At 41.8% G+C, this 18794-nt stretch overlaps 2 protein-coding genes across 2 annotated transcripts; one reads left to right on the top strand and one right to left on the bottom strand.

The window, feature by feature from the left end:
* Window positions 1–2631: 2631 nt before the first annotated feature.
* LOC121553268 (cholesterol 25-hydroxylase-like protein) lies at window positions 2632–13991 on the bottom strand. The gene is made up of 2 exons (XM_041866287.1): window positions 13375–13991; window positions 2632–2782 (listed from the first exon to the last, which is right to left on the bottom strand). The coding sequence occupies exons 1-2, from the start codon at window positions 13989–13991 to the stop codon at window positions 2632–2634; spliced, it is 768 nt and encodes a 255-aa protein (XP_041722221.1).
* Window positions 13992–17070: 3079 nt separating this feature from the next.
* On the top strand, window positions 17071–18279 carry LOC123482758 (interferon-induced protein with tetratricopeptide repeats 1-like). The gene has a single exon (XM_045211485.1). The coding sequence runs from the start codon at window positions 17071–17073 to the stop codon at window positions 18277–18279; it is 1209 nt and encodes a 402-aa protein (XP_045067420.1).
* Window positions 18280–18794: the final 515 nt, after the last annotated feature.

The raw sequence follows: 18794 nt of genomic DNA, 5'->3' as shown, positions 1-18794 counted from the left end.
CCTGTCTACAACACACTTCCTATCTGTTGTATGTGGCGTTACACTAAAACATTCCCTCTTGATACTAAAATCAACATTCTTTCAGTTCCACTTAAAAACATTTAACAAAGGCATAATCCCAATACACGACACGTCACTTTTTGTGAATTTTGAAGCATTTATGTAATTTAAAAAAGCACATAAAGTCTTCATCATTCATAAAGGTCATGTTAACAGACTTATATTATCTCATAGAATAAAACGTATAAGATCTCCTAAACTTGTGTTAACCTCAGACCTTATTTTCGGCATTTAACCCAAAACCCTATTCTTTCCCCATTAATTTTCCCCATAGGATAGGCTGAACCAAAGATTATGGATATACTGACAAGATGCATGTTTCTCCGCCCTAACAATGGGAGTTGTTGTCCACAAGGTGGCACAGTGGGCTGTCTAGCTCCCGCCTATCCTTACTTTGGATTGGTGGATACATCTCATTATTGTAATCCTTTTTTGAATATTCAATGAGGGTTGTTGACATCAACCGCCTGTATTCAATGAGTAGAGATGCAATGCTACTAGCCTCATGCCATGAATATGCATAGCCATCTCGAGACAATTCCGATATAAAGTGTTTTTACTCAAAGTTGCTGGGATGTCACATGTCCTACTTATATCATTACACTCTTAAGCATTACGAAACTTCTATTAAATCAAATAAACCTCATGTAGCAAATAAGCCAAAACTCCATGCAGTTTACCTCCATATAAAAACTACTTGCTTGGTGGGCAAAACAACAAGAAAAATGTAACCTGCTGGAGGGAGACAGACTTTCCGCAGAGTTGGGCCTCTCTCTTCCTATTCCTCTCTGGCTGAACGAACCAGATGTAACTAATTGCCAGGTTTAAGGACTTCAAGAAATATATTTATAACTAACACAAGATAGTTATTCTGTTGTCGTTTACAGTGGGAGCAAATGAAGCATAGTGGGCAGAACAATCAAGGAGGTGGGCAAAGCCAAGCACGAGCTAGCCAGATACTATTGATGCATTGTAGCCAATGAGAGGGCAGCGGTACAACTCAGATATGAACAGTTTTTTTTCCTCAAAGTTGCCGGGATGTCACATGTCCTACTTAACTTAATATAATAAATATAAAAACAACATGTAAAGTGTTGGTCCCATGTTTCATGAGCTGAAATAAAAGATCCTAGAAATAAAAGATCCATATGGACCAAAAACGTATTTCACATCCATGTTAGTGAGCATTTCTCCTTTGCCAAGATAATCCATCCACCTGACAGGTGTGGCATATCAAGAAGCTGATTAAACAGCATGATCATGACACAGGTGCACCTTGTGCTGGGAACAATAAAAGGCCACTCTAAAAACAGCTGATGAAACTGAGGAGTATTTATGTCTGTAATAAAGCCCTTTTGTGGGGAAAAACTCATTCTAATTGGCTGTGCCTGGCTCCCCAGTGGGTGGTCCTGGCTCCCAAGTAGGTGGACCTATGCCCTCCCAGGCCCACCCATGGGTGCGCCCCTGCCCAGTCATGTGAAATCCATAGATTAGGGCCTAATGAATTTACTTCAATTGACTGATTTCCTCATATGAACGTTAACTAAGTAAAATCGTTGAAATTGTTGCTTTTATATTTTTGTTCAGTATAACTGAAGGAAACAATTCCCCACTGTTTAAGTTCAGTCTTAGGTTCATGTATAATTAAATGGAAAATACATATTTTTTAAAATAGAAGAGTGGAATGCACTCGTTAAAATGTCATGTGTATGCACAAGTATAATTTTAATTTTAATATATTTTTAAAAAATTGTATAGTTTTTGTAGTATTACCAGTATCTCTCATACCCATCGTAGCTTGTCTATTTTACCACAAAATGTACTTTTAACAATGTATGTTTTTATTTGCAGTGTTTTTATTCATACATTTTGAAGGCAGCTTCCAGTTTGATGGACTGTTTATGTTGTGAGTCCTGACATTATTGATTTAGCTACGCATGAACATACAAGATAGGATTTGACAATGTGACATGCAAGACAGTGGCATAACCAATTCCACAGATATTATTACATGGCAATGCTCCACCCTCTATTCACAGACCTGTCCAAGTACAGTATAGGTTTATGTAGGACTGTTGTTGAAAATAAGATAATGCATATGACTAGCACACTATTTAACTTCTAGATTTAAGAACAACATTTAAAAAATACCAGAACTCTTGTTGTGCAGTTTTTATTACATGAAAATATTCATATGCTTTTGCAAATGTAAAAAAAAAAAAACTGCCAGGTGTGGACAAAGCATGATAGATAACTTCAACAGACATGATTCACATAAATGTAGTTCCATCATTATTTCTGATCTACCACTTTTGAAACTACACTTCAATCATTCTAAATAATCATTGTTATGGGTTCATTGAACATCTGGTAATCAAACCATGTTCCATATGCAATTAAATGTAAACAAAGGAAAGGAGCACAGAAATGAACTTTGAGAAAAGTTTCCTATGAGATACACAGCTGCACAACTAGGTTGACATGTACAGCTGATGCTCTAATAACCATAGCAGGAATATCAAATTCATTTTAAATGGGAAAACTGGGATGAATTGCCACCGTGCAATTTATCTACAGGCAACAGTAGAAACTGGATTTCCATTCGAAGTAGCCCTTGTTAAAGGCCTTGTAGGTCTCATTGGGGTACATGGTGGCTTTCACTGTTGGATCCTCAGACATGCACTCTGTCCACTTCTTGAGCTCAGTGGTACCATTCAGACAGCTGGGAATAAGAGAATACATTTATTTGAGTTTTGGAAATGAGACTAATGAGTCTGTGTCACTAGCAGTGCACTTTGGTTGTTACATTTTGATGGTTGTTAACAGCGGATCTTTGATAATATTACCATTATATAAACACACTCGTCACTCTCGTTTTACAACATGAAATGGGTTTCCATGGCCGAGCAGCCGCACACAAGCCTAAGATCACCATGCGCAGTGCCAAGTGTCGGCTGGAGTGGTGTAAAGATCGCCGCCATTGGACTCTGGAGCAGTGGAAATGCGTTCTCTGGAGTGATGAATCACGATTCACCATCTGGCAGTCCGACGAACGAATCTGGGTTTGGCAGATGCCAGGAGAACTCAACCTGCCCGAATGCATATTGCCAACTGTAAAGTTTGGTGGAAAAGGATAATGGTCTGGGGCTGTTTTTCATGGTTCCGGCTAGGTTCATGGTTCCTTAGTTCCAGTAAACGGAAATGTTAACGCTACAGCATACAATGACATTCTAGACAATTATGTGCTTCCAACTTTGTGGCAACAATTTGGATAAGGCCCTTTCCTGGTTCTACATGAATCTTGTGCGCACTTAAAGGGGCACACACTCATTTGCATTAGTCTTTATGGCTAGAAATGAAAATGACACTATGATACTTGTTTGTAAAGTGAGGGAATAACCGCATAACCAACCCATTGGAAGATAACAATGTGGTCCATCCAGTATAAAATCAGGATAGTCAGTGAGGTATCTAATCAGACAGTCATTTGCTCTGTCTTGAACCTCAGAGACCACAATATGGTTTTCTCTTGCCCAACTATGAGGTTAGTGATCTCTCTCTCTCTCTCTCTCTCTCTCTCTCTCTCTCTCTCTCTCTCTCTCTCTCTCTCTCTCTCTCTCTCTCTCTCTCTCTCTCTCTCTCTCTCTCTCTCTCTCTCTCTCTCTCTCTCTCTCTCTCTCTCTCTATCCCCTGGTATCTCTCTCCCATGGTCTCTGTCTCTCTCTCTCTCTCTGTCTCTCTCTCTCTCTCTCTCTCTCTCTCTCTCTCTCTCTCTCTCTCTCTCTCTCTCTCTCTCTCTCTCTCTCTCTCTCTCTCTCTCTCTCTCTCTCTCTCTCTCTCTCTCTCTCTCTCTCTCTCTCTCTCCTCTCTCTCTCTCTCTCCTGAATCGAGTCCTTGGTTCATCGTCCAGGTCTTCAATATATCCCTTAGGCATTGTCAGTTAAACAAATACATTTAAACTGTTGTATTTTTTAACCAGAATGGCTCAGATCTCCTTGAAAATTAGTCTGCAGGGTTTGGAATGCCACTTCACCTGGAAGTTGGACTACAGCAGATCTAAACTGGAAAGCCTCAGTTAAACCATGATAGATATCATCCGCAAGAGGGGCTTCAATGTTCCTGTAAAACGTCCTGGCTTACCTACACCATGCTCTGGGACATTCTTCCATGCCTGAAGATGGCTGAAGAGGCCATTCGCCAAAGCAGTCCAGACGACGTGGAGCTAAGGCTGGTGGTCCACTATGGGAACCTGGCCTGGGTGCACTATCACCAAGGGGAGCTGACAGAGAGCCAGACCTATGTGGAGAAGGTGGGCAGACTACTGCGGGACAACCCCTCACCTTGCCCAGGTGTAGTGTGGAGTGAAAGGCCTGGACTTTGAATAAGTTTGATGTAAGCAAGGACGAGGAAGCGCTCTATTGCTTCCGGATGGCGCAGTGGTCTAAGGCACTGCATCGCATTGCTAGCTGTGCCACTAGAGATCCTGGTTCGAATCCAGGCTCTGTTGTAGCCGGCCGTGACCGGGAGACCCATGGGGCGGCGCACACTTGGCCCATCGTCGTCCAGGGTAGGGGAGGGAATGGCCGGCAGGGATGTAGCTCAGTTGGTTGTGGGTTCGATTCCCACGGAGGGGGCCAGTATGAAAAAATAAAAATGTATCTACTCACTAACTGTAAGTCGCTCTGGATAAGAGCGTCTGCTAAATGACGTAAATGTAAATGAAAGGGGACCCTGAGAACAAGGTGCTGCGCTGCGGTTACGCCTTGGCATTTAATAAATCTGTTGATAAGAAAAACATTACCACGAAGCTGCGATCTGAGATGTTGAAGCAGCTACGGATTGCTAGAGAATTGGATCCAGAAGATTTGTACATCACAATGATGTACCTGCAGAGGCTTGCAGAGAGTGGCCAGGTTGAGGAAGCACGTAAACTTGCAGAGGAAGTGACAGAGAAGCCTTTGGACAGCTTTTGTGGATTTGGACTCTTACTATCATTTTCAGAGATCACGTCTCTCATGATTCAAGCATTGACCTGGCAAGAAGGACCCTGGAGAGACACCCTGATTCACGCCAGCTGAAGAGGCATCTTGGGAAGTGTTACAAATAGAATATATTATCTCCGGAAGAGAAAAGGAACCCAATGAAGCATAGTCTGATTGAAAATGCAGTCAACCTTCATGAAGAGGTGGTTGCACTCTACCCAAAATCCCTTGCAGCAAAACTGGAACTGTCTGCCATGTACAAATACTCTAGCAGAGATGATAGAGCAGATAAGATATTTGAGGACCTGCTTCTTGATAGAGAAGGAATGGAACCACAGGATTTACAAAAATTCTACAACTGGTATGCCCAACATCTGTTTTATTCCAAACAAGATGCTTCCAGGTCAATTGATTTCCACAAGAAGGCAGCAGAAATTATGCTACCCACAGTATTCGTGTTTTGTTGTCCACTGTCCATAACAGAGGAAACAGAGCTGAGGAAATTGTGGACTTTCTGGATGGCCTTGATGGAGAGGATGCTGTCGGCCAGTTCCAGACCTTTTTTCCAATAAAGGCTTGAATTAACCAGAATTTGCATCACCTGTTTATGACTGATTCATGTGGAAAATAGATTCACTATACCACTAGGACAAATCTAGAGCAATTTAGGACACATTTTATTGAGTAGAAACTACATACCTTAGTATTCAAAATGTCTGGCTCAATTTTGTTACTGGGATTGCTGAGAGATGCATGATCATCAATACTAACACTTGAAAGTAAATTCAAGGCTGATAGTAAAGTCTTATATATATGTAGGCCTAACATGACAAACTTCTGACTGTAAAAGTTTACTGTGGACTAATGTACTGTAGACAAACTAATATGTTATTTTTCATTCTTGTATTATAGAGTACAGAGGCCCTGTATAGCCTCACAGACTGACTATCCAGAGCGATAGGATCTTACTGATTTTATTTTCTTCACACTGGGCACAATATATTCTGTTTCTGGAAAATGTATGTAATGTGTAATATTGTACTGTCAAATATCTTGTAAGTTCTTGTGAAAATAAAGGTTTTCTCTTCTATTCTATTCAGTTAAAATATCATTAATTAAAGAAATACAGTAACAGCAAACAATACCAAGTTATTTTATAGTACACACCACTATCCCAGTAGGTTACTATAATTTCTTAATGCATAGCTGTGGATATCTAGTTCAAATTGTACGACCAAATACATTGACTATCATCAGCTATGGTCAGAGTTTGAATGATTAAGGCTCTGAAGGTCATGCATACGGTACAAGGTCAGGGTACACAGCCAGAGACAGAGAACACCACAATACAGCAAAGAATATGTCAGTGGAAAGCAATGGGGAATGAAGGGTGACTAGTGTCAGTTGACATCACAATACATCACCTACTCAGAAGTTGCTCCATAAATCACAGTATCATTGCTGCTGAGAAAGATTGGCCAACATATTGCCAGTACTGTGCAGTATTTCACAAATTCTTAAAGTACATGACATTATTGAAATACACATTACACTACACACCTACTTAGGTCCTTGATTTTGTACTGTAGGCTTCCCCGTTCAGTTTTCGTCAGACAACACTTCTTCCCTTGCAAGGGTTTGACGAAAAACAGGATTATATTTGTGTATAAGGCGCCACCTAGTGTTTAATGAAGCCAATCCATAACTCCCCACCGTCTCATGCATCACCACCAGTTCAGCATCCATAAATTCACTTGTGTCTCTATTTTAGTAATTGATTGACTGACATGCCGAAGGCTGGCATACAGCTTCAGAGTTTTTCCTGGTCAGGTCAAGTGGTCAGGTAAAACTCCTGGCCTTAAACATAACATTCTCATTCCATCGCTCTTCTCCTATCTCTGGTGGTGTAGCTATTCATAGGAGGTGAATCCAGTGTGAGGAATAATGTGAACCCTGGGCTCGTTTATTTACATTCTGTCCCGTACTCTTCGATTGTATATCCTGTTTCTCTATTTGGTTCTCTCTCCCCAAACCTAATACAGCAGGCCTAACAGAAGCCTTAAACTAGATCCCCTACATCCTAGACTTGACATGACATGTTGGGCGAGGTTCTCTTCTGCACTGTTGAACCAATCCAGTAACTGTGGTGTAGTTAAGATGGAGTGTCACGTTGTTAACGTCCAAAAGCGGATTTGCGCCACAGGCTCTCTTTACATTTCTCCTGAAAACATCTGGTTAAAGGAATCGGCAGAGCCACAGATTATCCGTTATATTGACCAGAAACTCCATAGAGAAATAGTAATGGCGTCTTTTTGTAGGCACACTAACTCCGCCATGGTTTGTTGGACAAAGCCATAAGTGGAAATTAATGGTGTTTTTGGATAAACGCCAAAAATAAGGTCAGTGGTAAACACAGGTTTAGGAGATTTTATATGTTTTGTTCTATGAGATAATCTTCATCAGCTAATGTCACTTTTTGTGAATTTTGAAGCATTTATGTAATTTAAAAAAGCACATAAAGGCTTCATCATTCATAAAGGTCATGTTAACTCACTTATATTATCTCACAGAACAAAACATAGAAGATCTCCTAAACTTGTGTTAACCTCAAACTTTACTTTCGGCATTTAACCCAGAACCCTATTCTTTCCCCATTAATTTTCCCCATAGGAATGGCTAAACCAAAGATTATGGATATACTGACAAGATACATGTTTCTCCGCCCTAACAATGGGAGTCGTTGTCCACAAAGCTGCACGGCGAGTTGTCTAGCACCCGCCTATCCTTTCTTTGGATTGGTGGATACATCTCATTATTGTTATACTTTTTTGAATATTTGATGAGGGTTGTTGACGTCAACTGTCTGTATTCAATGGAGAGAGATGTACACGTTGGCAGAATACCTGACCACTCTGACTGACCCAAAATTAAGGAAAGCTTTGACTATGTACAGACTCAGTGAGCATTGCCTTGCTATTGAGAAAGGTCGCTGTAGGCAGACCTGGCTCTCAAGAGAAGACAGGCTATGTGCACACTGCCCATAAAATGATGTGGAAACTGAGCTGAAATGAATTGAAATTGAGATGCTATTCTACTAGCCTCAGACCATGAATATGCATAGCCATCTCGAGACAACTCCGATATTGTCACGATCGTCGTATCGAGTAGACCAAGGCGCAGCGTGATGAACGAACATGTTTATTTATCTTTAGTGATAAATACGGACAATCAACAAAACAACAAACGACTCGTGAAGTCCACGGTACAAACACAACCAAATGGAACAAGAACCCACAAACACAAAGGGAAAAACAGACAGTTTAAATATGGCTCCCAATCAGAGACAACCAGCCACAGCTGACACTCGTTGCCTCTGATTGGGAGTCACTCAGGCCAACCTAGAAACAGAACAACTAGAACCCCCAACATAGAAATATAACACATAGAATGAACACACCCTGGCTCAACATATAGAGTCCCAGAGCCAGGGTGTGACACAAGACAGGTCTTCTGTGTCGTTTACAGTGGGAGCAAATGAAGCATAGTGGGCAGAACAAGGAAGGAGATGGGCAAAGTCATGCATGAGCTAGCGAGATCCTATTGGCGCATTGTAGCAAGTATTTGCATATTTCCGTTAGGGAATGCCTCCTTTGAAGTGCGCGTGTGCACAAACTCAATTCAACCTTGCCCTCCTTCTAAACAACATATATATTTTTTTACTTCAGCAAAGTGGCAACTCTATAAAAGTTAGTGCACTGTGTTCATAAAATATTTTAGTTTTGGGAACTTAAAAATGTATTGAGATCAAATGTTTCATTGATGAGAACATTAGCATAATGCAGGCCCAGGTTCACGAGAGATACTTTAGAGGAGATGGGAAACTCCATTAAACTCTTAATAACGCCAATTGTGTACGTTGCCCACGCATCGTCAAAGGGCCGCACAGTGCATTCTGGGATGTTTTGGGACAAGGACTTCCATCTTCTCCCAATACCCGCAAATTGACTTCCTCTCACTGACATATTTGGTGGTGAGAAACCATTCTAAACGGATACTTCAGCTTCATAGCCCCTGTGACCTGTCTCTTGGTTACCCTTTATGTCAGTAACTACAAGCTGGCGAGCTGTATTGTCCACTCTAACAATGAAAATAAATGTATTCAAAAATGGAAAATAATCGGGAAATGACAAGATCAGCTGGGACCATTCTAGCCAATGAGAGGGCAGTGGCACAACTCAGATATAACGTTTTTTTTTTCTCTCAAAGTTGGCGGGATGTCACATGACCTATTTCAACTTTTTTTATATACATATAACGTGTTGGTCCCATGTTTTATGAGCTGAAATAAAATAGCCCAGAAATTTCGAATATGCACCGAATGGTTTTTATCTAAAACATTACATTCTCTGATGCCAGAGAATGTAATGTTAATTTCTCTACCATACAGTGCATTCGGAAAGTATTCAGACCCCTTGACTTTTTCCACATTTTGTTAAGTTACAGCCTTATTCTAAAACGGATTAAAGAGTTTTTCCCCCCTCATCAATCTACACACAATACCCCATGATGACAAAGCAAAAACAGGTTTTTAGATTTTTTTTGCAAATGTATAAACCATTTAAAACTGAAATATCACGTTTACATCAGTATTCAGACCCTTTACTCAGTACTTTGTTGAAGCACCTTGGGCAGTGATTACAGCCTTGAGACTTCGTGGGTATGACACTACAAGCTTGGTACACTTGTATTTGGGGAGTTTCTCCCATTCTTCTCTGCAGATCCTCTCAAGCTCTGTCAGGTTGGATGGGGAGCGTCGCTGCACAGCTATTTTCAGGTCTCTCCAGAGATGTTAGATCGGGTTCAAGTCCGGGCTCTGGCTGGACCACTCAAGGACATTCAGAGACGTGTCCCGAACCCACTCCTGAGTTGTCTTGGCTGTGTGCTTAGGGTCATTGTCCTGTTGGAAGGTGAACTTTCGCCCCAGTCTGAGCACTCTAGAGCAGGTTTTCATCAAGGATCTCTCTGTACTTTGCTCCGTTCATCTTTCCCTGGATCCTGACTAGTCTCCCAGTCCCTGCCGCTGAAAAACATCCCCACAGCATGATGCTGGCACCACCATGATTCATTGTAGGGATGGTGCCAGGTTTCCTCCAGACGTGACGTTGGCATTCAGGCCAAAGAGTTCAATCTTGCTTTCATCAGACCAGAGAATCTTGTTTCTCATGGTCTGAGAGTCTTTAGGGGCCTTTTGGCAAACTCCAAGCGGGCTGTCATGTGGCTTTTACTGAGGAGTGGCTTCCATCTGGGCACTCTACCATAGAGGCCTGATTGGTGGAGCGCTGCAGAGATGGTTGTCCTTCTGGAAGGTTCTCCCATCTCCACAGAGGAACTCTGGAGCTCTGTCAGAGTGACCATTGGGTTCTTGGTTATCTCCCTGACCAAGGCCCTTTTCCCCTGATTGCTCAGTTTGGCTGGGCGGCCAGCTCTAGGAAGAGTCTTGGTTGTTCCAAACTTCTTCCATTTAAGGCTGATGGAGGCCACCGTGTTGTTGGTGTCCTTCAATGCTGCAGAAATGTTTTGGTACCCTTCCCCAGATCTGTGCATCGACACAATCCTGTCTCGGAGCTCTACGGACAATTCCTTCGACCTCATGGCTTGGTTTCTGCTCTGACAAGCACTTTCAACTGTGGGACCATATATAGACAGGTGTGTGCCTTTCCAAATCATGTCCAATCTATTGAAGTTACCACAGGTAACTTGTAGAAACATCTCAAGGATGATCAATGGAAACAAGATGTTCAATTTCCGGAGCTCAATTTCGAGTCATATAGCAAAGGGTCTGAATACTTATGTAAATAAGGTATTTCTATTTTACATTTTTTATAAATTGGCAAAAATGTCTAAAAACGAGTTTTTTCTTTGTCATTATGGAGTATTGTGTGTAGATTACAGAGGATTTCTATTTATTTAATCCATATTAGAATAAGACTGTAATGTAACGAAATGTGGAAAAAGTCTAGGGGTCTGAATACTTTCCGAATGCACTGTAAGCCACCTCCAACATCGTTTTAGAGAATTTGGCAGTACATCCAACCGGCCTCACAACTGCAGACCACATGTAACCATGCCAGCCCAGGACCTCCACATCCGGCTTCTTCCCCTGCGGAATCGTCTGACACCAGCCACCCAGACAGCTGATGAAGCTGTGGGTGTGCACAACCGAAGAACTGTCAGAAACTGTCTCAGGGAAGCTTGTCTGCGTGCTCGTCTTCCTCACCAGGGTCTTGACCTGACTGCATTTAGTTTTCGTAACCAACTTCAGTGGGCAAATGCTCACCTTCGATGGCCATTGGCAAACTGGAGAAGGTTGATATTCACAGATGAATCCTGGTTTCAACTGTACCGGGCAGAAGGCAGACAGCGTGTATGGCATCGTGTTTGCTGATGTCAACGTTGTGAACAGACTGTCCGATGGTGTCGGTGGGGTTATGGTATGGGCAGGCATAAGCTACGGACAACAAACACAATTGCATTTTATCGATGGCAATTTGAATGGACAGAGATACCGTGAAGAGATCCTGAGGCCCATTTTTGTGCCATTCGTCCGCCGCCATCACCTCATGTTTCAGCAAGATAATACACGGCCCCCTCTCGCAAGGATCTGTACACATTTCCTGGAAGCTGAAAATGTCCCAGTTCATCCATGGCCTGTATACTCACCAGACATGTCATCCATTGAGCATGTTCGGGATGCTCTGGATCGACTTGTTTGACAGTGTGTTCCAGTTCTCACCAATATCCAGCAACTATCCAGACAATATCTTGATCAACTCTATGTGAAGGAGATTTGTCGCGCTGCATGAGGCAACTGGTGGTCACACCATATACTGATTGGTTTTCTGATCCACGCCCCTTACCTTTAAAAGGTATCTGTGACCAACAGATGAATATCTGTTTTCCCAGTCATGAAAAATGGATATATTTACTTTACCACTACACCACTTGGACAAATCTATTATCTTGGACAGTCTAGGAAAAATTATGATTGCGTAAAAACTAAATACTTTCTTATTAAAAAGTGTCTGGCCTCAATTTTAGCTAATGGGATAGTTGAGAGATGCTTCATCATCCATACTAACATTTTAAAGTAAATTCAAGGATAATGGTAAAGTATTATAATTCCTATAAACATGTAGGCCTAACATGACAAACATCTGTCTGGAATCCATATTTTCATATTGTGTCTGTAAAGGCATACTGCGGACAATGTAGACAATTATTGCATTATAAAGTAGAGAACCCCTTTATGAACCCCAGTATGAAAATGTATACACTCACTAACTGTAAGTCGCTCTGGATAAGAGCGTCTGCTAAATGACTTAAATGTAAATGTGTTAACCTCACAGACTGACTATCCAGAGCGATAGGATCTTGTGTTTTGTTTTTCTGCACAGTGGGCACAATGGATTCTGTTTCTGAAAAAATGTGTAAGATGTACTGTATAATATTCTTGTGAAAATAAAGGTATTCTGTTCTATAATGTTTACAGATCATTAATTAAAGTAATACAGTAACAGCAAACAATACCAAGTCATTTTATAATGCACATCACTATCCCATTTAGTAACTATAATTTCTTAAATGGAGTTGTGGATATCAGGTTGAAATTTTAAGGCTAAATACATTGACTCTTAGCTAAAGGGCTTTTATAGAGGGGAAAACATAGATAGAAATCGTATCATTGTATCTGTCTCATTATGACATCTGTGCGAGCATGGGAAGCGCTATTGAGGCCATCTCCATTTTGAAGTAGTCAACGTTCTTCTTCTACTTCTTCTAGGAGTTGGCAAACAGACTGAAAGGGTGCATACTGCCACCTAGAGTGGGTTGTTTGAAAAGGTATAAAGCCAAGGTTTGAGATTTACTGCCAGTATAATTCATTGGCTGATCCCTCCTGATGACCCAGATGGAATCATGTGATCCTTCCTTAATCCATAGGAAGTCCTACCCAGTTGACTACTTTCTTTTTTTAACCCATTTGACTACTGCAAGATGGTGAAAGTCCTTAAGGGCGCTGCCCATTCTAAAATATGATTTTGGGCACAAGAGCCCGCTATCTATCTCAATGGGGGAAAACTAGTACCCATTGTGGGTGAAGCCAATCAGGTAATCCGAAGGATTTGACGAGATGGCGGAAACTGAGGTTTTGTTTGAAACTGCTAGTGAGTCGGGTGAAGATAAAAGTGCAGAGAGTGAGAATGAGTGGGTTACAGTGGCGAAGAAGGAAAACAAGAGATGTACAGTTGTGGTGGAAACTCGGAAACCCCTAGACTCGTTTTTAGTCGGAGTGTTCAAGGTGAAGAAGAGCATCTTGGTGAGCGGGTGGCAGCCCAACAGGTCAGGGTTCACCGCCGCAAACAAGCCCAGACTCAGGGTCTCCCAGACCCCAGAGTGCTCCGTGGTCAGGGCGAAGGTGGCTGTGTAGCGGTGGTGCACCTTATGGAAAGTCCGGTAGAGCCAGGGCACCTTGTGGTGCAACACGTGCCACACAAAGTACTGCAGGTCAAAGAGGAGGAGACAGACTAGCACGTACCAGGCCACATGAAGAGCCCCAGGGGCTTGGGCAGGGAGGACCACTGGTCTCCAGTACCAGTGCAGAATGCTGAGGGGGAAGATGAACACAGAGTGGGTGTGCAGGGAGGTAGCCAGGCAGCTCCATGCCATTACCCAGGTCACCCTGCTCTGTGGCTGGATCTTGTAGTGGTGCACCAGGTCTACTCTGGAGGACAGGGTGTCCAGGCACAGGTAAGGCAGGCAGCAGCTCAGATAGAGTGTCAGGGAGAACAGGACGGGGAACAAAGGAGAGCAGAGAAAGTCTTCTTGTGCTCTTATCCTGTCCCATAAACTCTGTAGCAGGAGAGGAGAGGAGGACTCCAGTGAGGGCTCCATCTTTACTGATCGAATGGTCTTCAGTCTGCAGGCAGTAGAGGATGCCTCTTAAAGAGGCTGTATTATTACTCTATGTGACGTACCGCATGTCCTTATTAGGCTTTTCCTGCTGGGGAACTCCGTAAGGAGGGAACGGCATGCTTCACTTTCCAAACTATTTAACCCCCTGCGTCTATGAACAACTGTCCTCAAATGAAAATGTAATCTGTCAAAGGGAAATGAAATAATATTTAGGGTGACAAAATGCTTCAGACAATGAAGTAAGTCATTATTCATTAGTTTAACATAGTTGAGAGTAACTGTTTTCAAATGGTCTACTATGACAACACGTTCCCACCCGCTTGAACCGTAGGCAGAAAGATAGATACTGTTTGATCATGTCATGATCATGGACTATAGTGTCCAGCTGTGTGTATGTATATTTTAGTTTTGTGTTTTTTTTTCTTCAAAAACAGACACTGTAGAGACCCTAGTATTTAGTATTTGTTGCTGGGTAAACCAATATGAGTATGCCTGAGTTTGGTTTATGTAGGTACAAGGTCAGGTTCAGGGCACACGGTCAGAGACAGAGTTTTGGTAGAAAGCAATGGGGAATGAAGGGTGACTAGTGTCAGTAGTCGTCACTTATTTTTCTTAAAACTGCATTGTTGGATAAGGGCTTGTAAGTAAGCATTTCACTGTATGTTCTACACCTGTTGTATTCGACGCATGTGAAAAATAAAATTTGATTTGATTTGATTTTGAATACATCACCTTCCTTCTCAGAAGTTGCTCCAGAATTCACAGTATCAAGATTGGCCAACATATTGCCAGTAGGCCTAGTGTACAGTATTTCACAAATTCTTAAAGTTCTATTATACGTGACATTATTGACATACCCACTACACTACACACCTATTGAGCTTCTTGATATTGTAGAGTACAGTAGTAGTGACGGTGGGTCATTCTCGAACAAACGGCTCTTTTTGATGGTAATTCCTCACTGCAGAAACTGAGGAGAGAGCATCATTCTGGTCCACACACTGTCCAAAGCGCAAATTATTTTCCTTCATATTTTTTGCAGGCCATCTATTATTTTGGTCAGATAAACATTTATTTTAACTTGCATTTCACAATGTGACATAACGGTAGGTAGCATGTTATTCTTTACATTAGAGATTAGCTATTTTTTCATGGATTTATGTAAATGTTTAAGCACTACTTAATGAAGAGCCATTTGAGAGCCAAATGAACAGCTCTTTTAGTTGAACAGAGCAAAATGATCCGGCTCACCGAAAAGACTCGGAATGCCCATCACTATACAGTAGGCTACCCCTTCTGTCTTAGTCAAATACAACACTCTTTTCCTTGCAATGGTTCGACAAAAAACAGGATTCGATTTTTGTGTAAGGTGCCACCTAGTGTTTTAATAAAGACAATGCATCCCTTCACCTTCATCTCGTGCAGCCCAATTGCTAACACACCTGATTAAACAAATTGCATTCTAAACTGAAGAACATGATTAGTTGATTATTGGAGTTAGGTATGGTAACAGGGCCTGGAGCAAAAGTGTGTCACCAATCAGGCCACGAGGACTGTAGTTGCTCATCCCTGCATCACCAGTTCAGCGTCCATAAATTCACCCATGTGTCTCTATTTGTAGTCATACAGAAGGCTCGAATACAGGCTCAGAGTTTGGCCTGGTCAGGTCAAGTGGTCAGGTAAAACTCCTGGCCTTAAACATAACATTCTCCTTCCATCTGTCTTCTCATTCTGTCTCCTGTGGTGTTATCTGTTCATAGTAATAAGAGGGGAATCCAGTGTGAGGAATATGTGATCCATGGCCCTGTTTATTTACATTCTGTCCCGTACTCTTATCCTGTTTCTCTATCCGGTTATCTCGACTGAGGTATATTGGCTTCTCTCTCACAGCGATTTAACATTAATGTCACATCTCTCACCATCTTTCACCAAAAATGAGATGATGAGACATTGGTTTTGATTTCTCTAGAAGAAGAACTCGTATCATAAAATGTTTCAAACATTATAATAAAATGTATCTAAAAAAGCTAAGTCTGGTGGTCCACTATAGGAACCTGGCCTGGGTGCACTATCACCAAGGGGAGCTAAACCACATGTGATGTCATAAAATAAGAAACACTCAATGCCATAAAATATGACATCTTTACCTCTGATGTACAACACAGCTAGACCTTGGACCTGAAAGAGCCTGCTCTCTGACCTTAATAAACTTTACCTGTAAGATGTTAAGATGTGATACACAAAACCTACTTTTGCTCAACGTGTTAACTCAACATTTCTGTGATTGTCAATTAAAATGGGTCAGTTAGCAATCCACTAAAGTGTTTCTTACTTTTGCATAGAGTAAAAAGGCTGAATTATGTTTGCATTAATTTCTCTGAAATGTTATCTAAATATTTATTAAGTAATTTGGTTGATGGATTGGTTGGTTGGTTGGTTGATTACAGTTGATTGATATTTAAATGTAGATGTTATTGCAACGACCATTCACTTTAGTCTCTATTTGCTAGAAACAAAACTATGGCTAGAAACGAAACTTTGATACTTGGTTGTAAAGTGATGCAGTAAACAGCATGACCAGCTGATTCTAAGATAAGAATGTGGTCCATACAGTATAAAATCAGGATATAAGCCAGTGAGGTATCTAATCAGACATTAATTTGCTCTTGAAACTCAGAGACCACAAGATGGCTTTCTCTTGTCCAACTAAGACGTAAGCTCTCTCTCTCTCTCTCTCTCTCTCTCTCTCTCTCTCTCACACACACACACACACACACACACACACACACACACACACACACACACACACACACACACACACACACACAAACACACACACACACACACACACACAAACACACACACACACACACACAATCCAGGTCTGAAATATCTCCCCTACGCATTGTTAGTTCTAAACTATTTTGATTGAACTGTTGTCTTTTTTTTAACCAGAATGGCTCAGACCTCCTTGAAAATTAGTCTGCAGGGTTTGGAATGCCACTTCACCTGGAAGTTGGACTACAGCAGATCTAAACTTCAAAGCCTCAGAGAAACCATGATAGATATCAGCAGCAGAGAGGGGGTTCAATGTTCCTGGGCAGGTCATCTGTACAACATCCTGGCTTACCTACAACATGCTCTGGGCTCCACAGAGGACGCTCTTCAATGCCTGAAGAAGGCTGAAGAGGCCATTCGCCAAAGCAGTCCAGACGACGTGGAGCTAAGTCTGGTGGTCCACTATGGGAACCTGGCCTGGGTGCACTATCACCAAGGGGAGCTGACAGAGAGCCAGACCTATGTGGAGAAGGTGGGCAGACTACTGCGGGACAACCCCTGCCCAGGTGTAGTGTGGGTTGAAAAGGCCTGGACTTTGAATAAGTTCGATGTAAGCAAGAGGAAGGAAGCGCTACATTACTTCCAAATGGCCTTAAATGGGGACCCTGAGAACAAGGTGCTGCGCTGCGGTTACGCCATGGCATTTAATAAATCTGTTGATAGGAAAACTATTACCCCGAAGCTGCGATCTGAGATGTTGGAGCAGCTACGGATTGCTAGAGAATTGGATCCAGAAGATTTGCACATCACAGTGATGTACCTGCAGAGGCTTGCAGAGAGTGGCCAGGTTGAGGAAGCACTTAAACTTGCAGAGGAAGTGACAGAGAAGCCTTTGGACAGCTTTGGTGGATTTGGACTCTTACTATCATTTTTCAGAGATCACGTCTCTCATGATTCAAGCATTGACCTGGCAAGAAGGACCCTGGAGAGACACCCTGATTCACGCCAGCTGAAGAGGCATCTTGGGAAGTGTTACAAATGGAAGATTTTCTCTCCAGAAGAGAAAAGGAACCCAATGAGGCATATTCTGATTGAAAATGCAGTCAACCTTTATGAAGAGTTGGTTGCACTCTACCCAAAATCCATTGCCGCTAAACTGGAACTGTCTGCCATGTCCAGAGAATCTGGCAGCGTTGATAGAGCAGATAAGATATTTGAGGACCTGCTTCTTGATAGAGAAGGAATGGAACCACAGGATTTACAAAAATTCTACAACTGGTATGCCCAACATCTGTTTCATGCAAAAAAAAATGCTTCCAGGTCAATTGATTTCCACAAGAAGGCAGCAGAGATTATGCTACCCACTGACCAACGTGACAGCAGTATTCGTGTTTTGTTGTCCAATGTCCGTAATAGAGGACACAGAGCTGAGGAAATTGTGAACTTCCTGGATGGCCTTGATAGAGAAGGTGCTGTCGGCCAGTTCTAGCCAGAACTACCTGCCGAATCGTTCAAATTTACATTGCCTGTTCATGATTGATTAATGTGGAAAATATATTCACCAAATTCACCAAATTTTGGTAAATCTAGGACAAATCTTGATTTATGAGAAAATTAATACCTTAGTATTCAAAATGTCTGCGCTCAATTTTGTTACTGGGATTGCTGAGAGACGCATGATCATCAATACTAACACTTGGAAGTAAATTCAAGGCTGATAGTAAATTATTATATATATATGCAGGCCTAACATGACAAACATCTGTCTGGAATCCAATTTTTCAATTGTGTCTGTAAAGGTTAACTGTGGACTAATGTACTGTAGACAAACTAATAGGCTATTTTTCAGTCTTGCACTATAGAGTAGAGAGGTCCTGTATAGCCTCACAGACTGACAATCCAGAGTGATAGGATCTTCCTGATTTTATTTTCTTCACACTGGGCACAATAGATTCTATTTCTGGAAAATGTATGTAATGTGTAATATTGTACTGTCAAATATCT

Source organism: Coregonus clupeaformis, chromosome 37, assembly GCF_020615455.1.
Source record: "Coregonus clupeaformis isolate EN_2021a chromosome 37, ASM2061545v1, whole genome shotgun sequence".
Classification (NCBI taxonomy): Eukaryota; Metazoa; Chordata; class Actinopteri; order Salmoniformes; family Salmonidae; genus Coregonus; species Coregonus clupeaformis.
The sequence above is the reverse complement of the archived record's forward strand: the minus strand, read 5'-3'. Positions and strand labels throughout refer to the sequence as shown.

Bases quoted from the DNA above. Each gene is read 5' to 3' on its own strand.
- LOC121553268 (XM_041866287.1), bottom strand. From the start codon at position 13,991: ATGGAGCCCTCACTGGAGTCCTCCTCTCCTCTCCTGCTACAGAGTTTA. The intron at 2,783-13,374 runs GTCTAGGGGTTT...TCTTATTCCCAG, and splicing joins AACACTCCGACTAAAAACGA to CTGTCTGAATGGTACCACTG.
- LOC123482758 (XM_045211485.1), top strand. From the start codon at position 17,071: ATGATAGATATCAGCAGCAGAGAGGGGGTTCAATGTTCCTGGGCAGGT.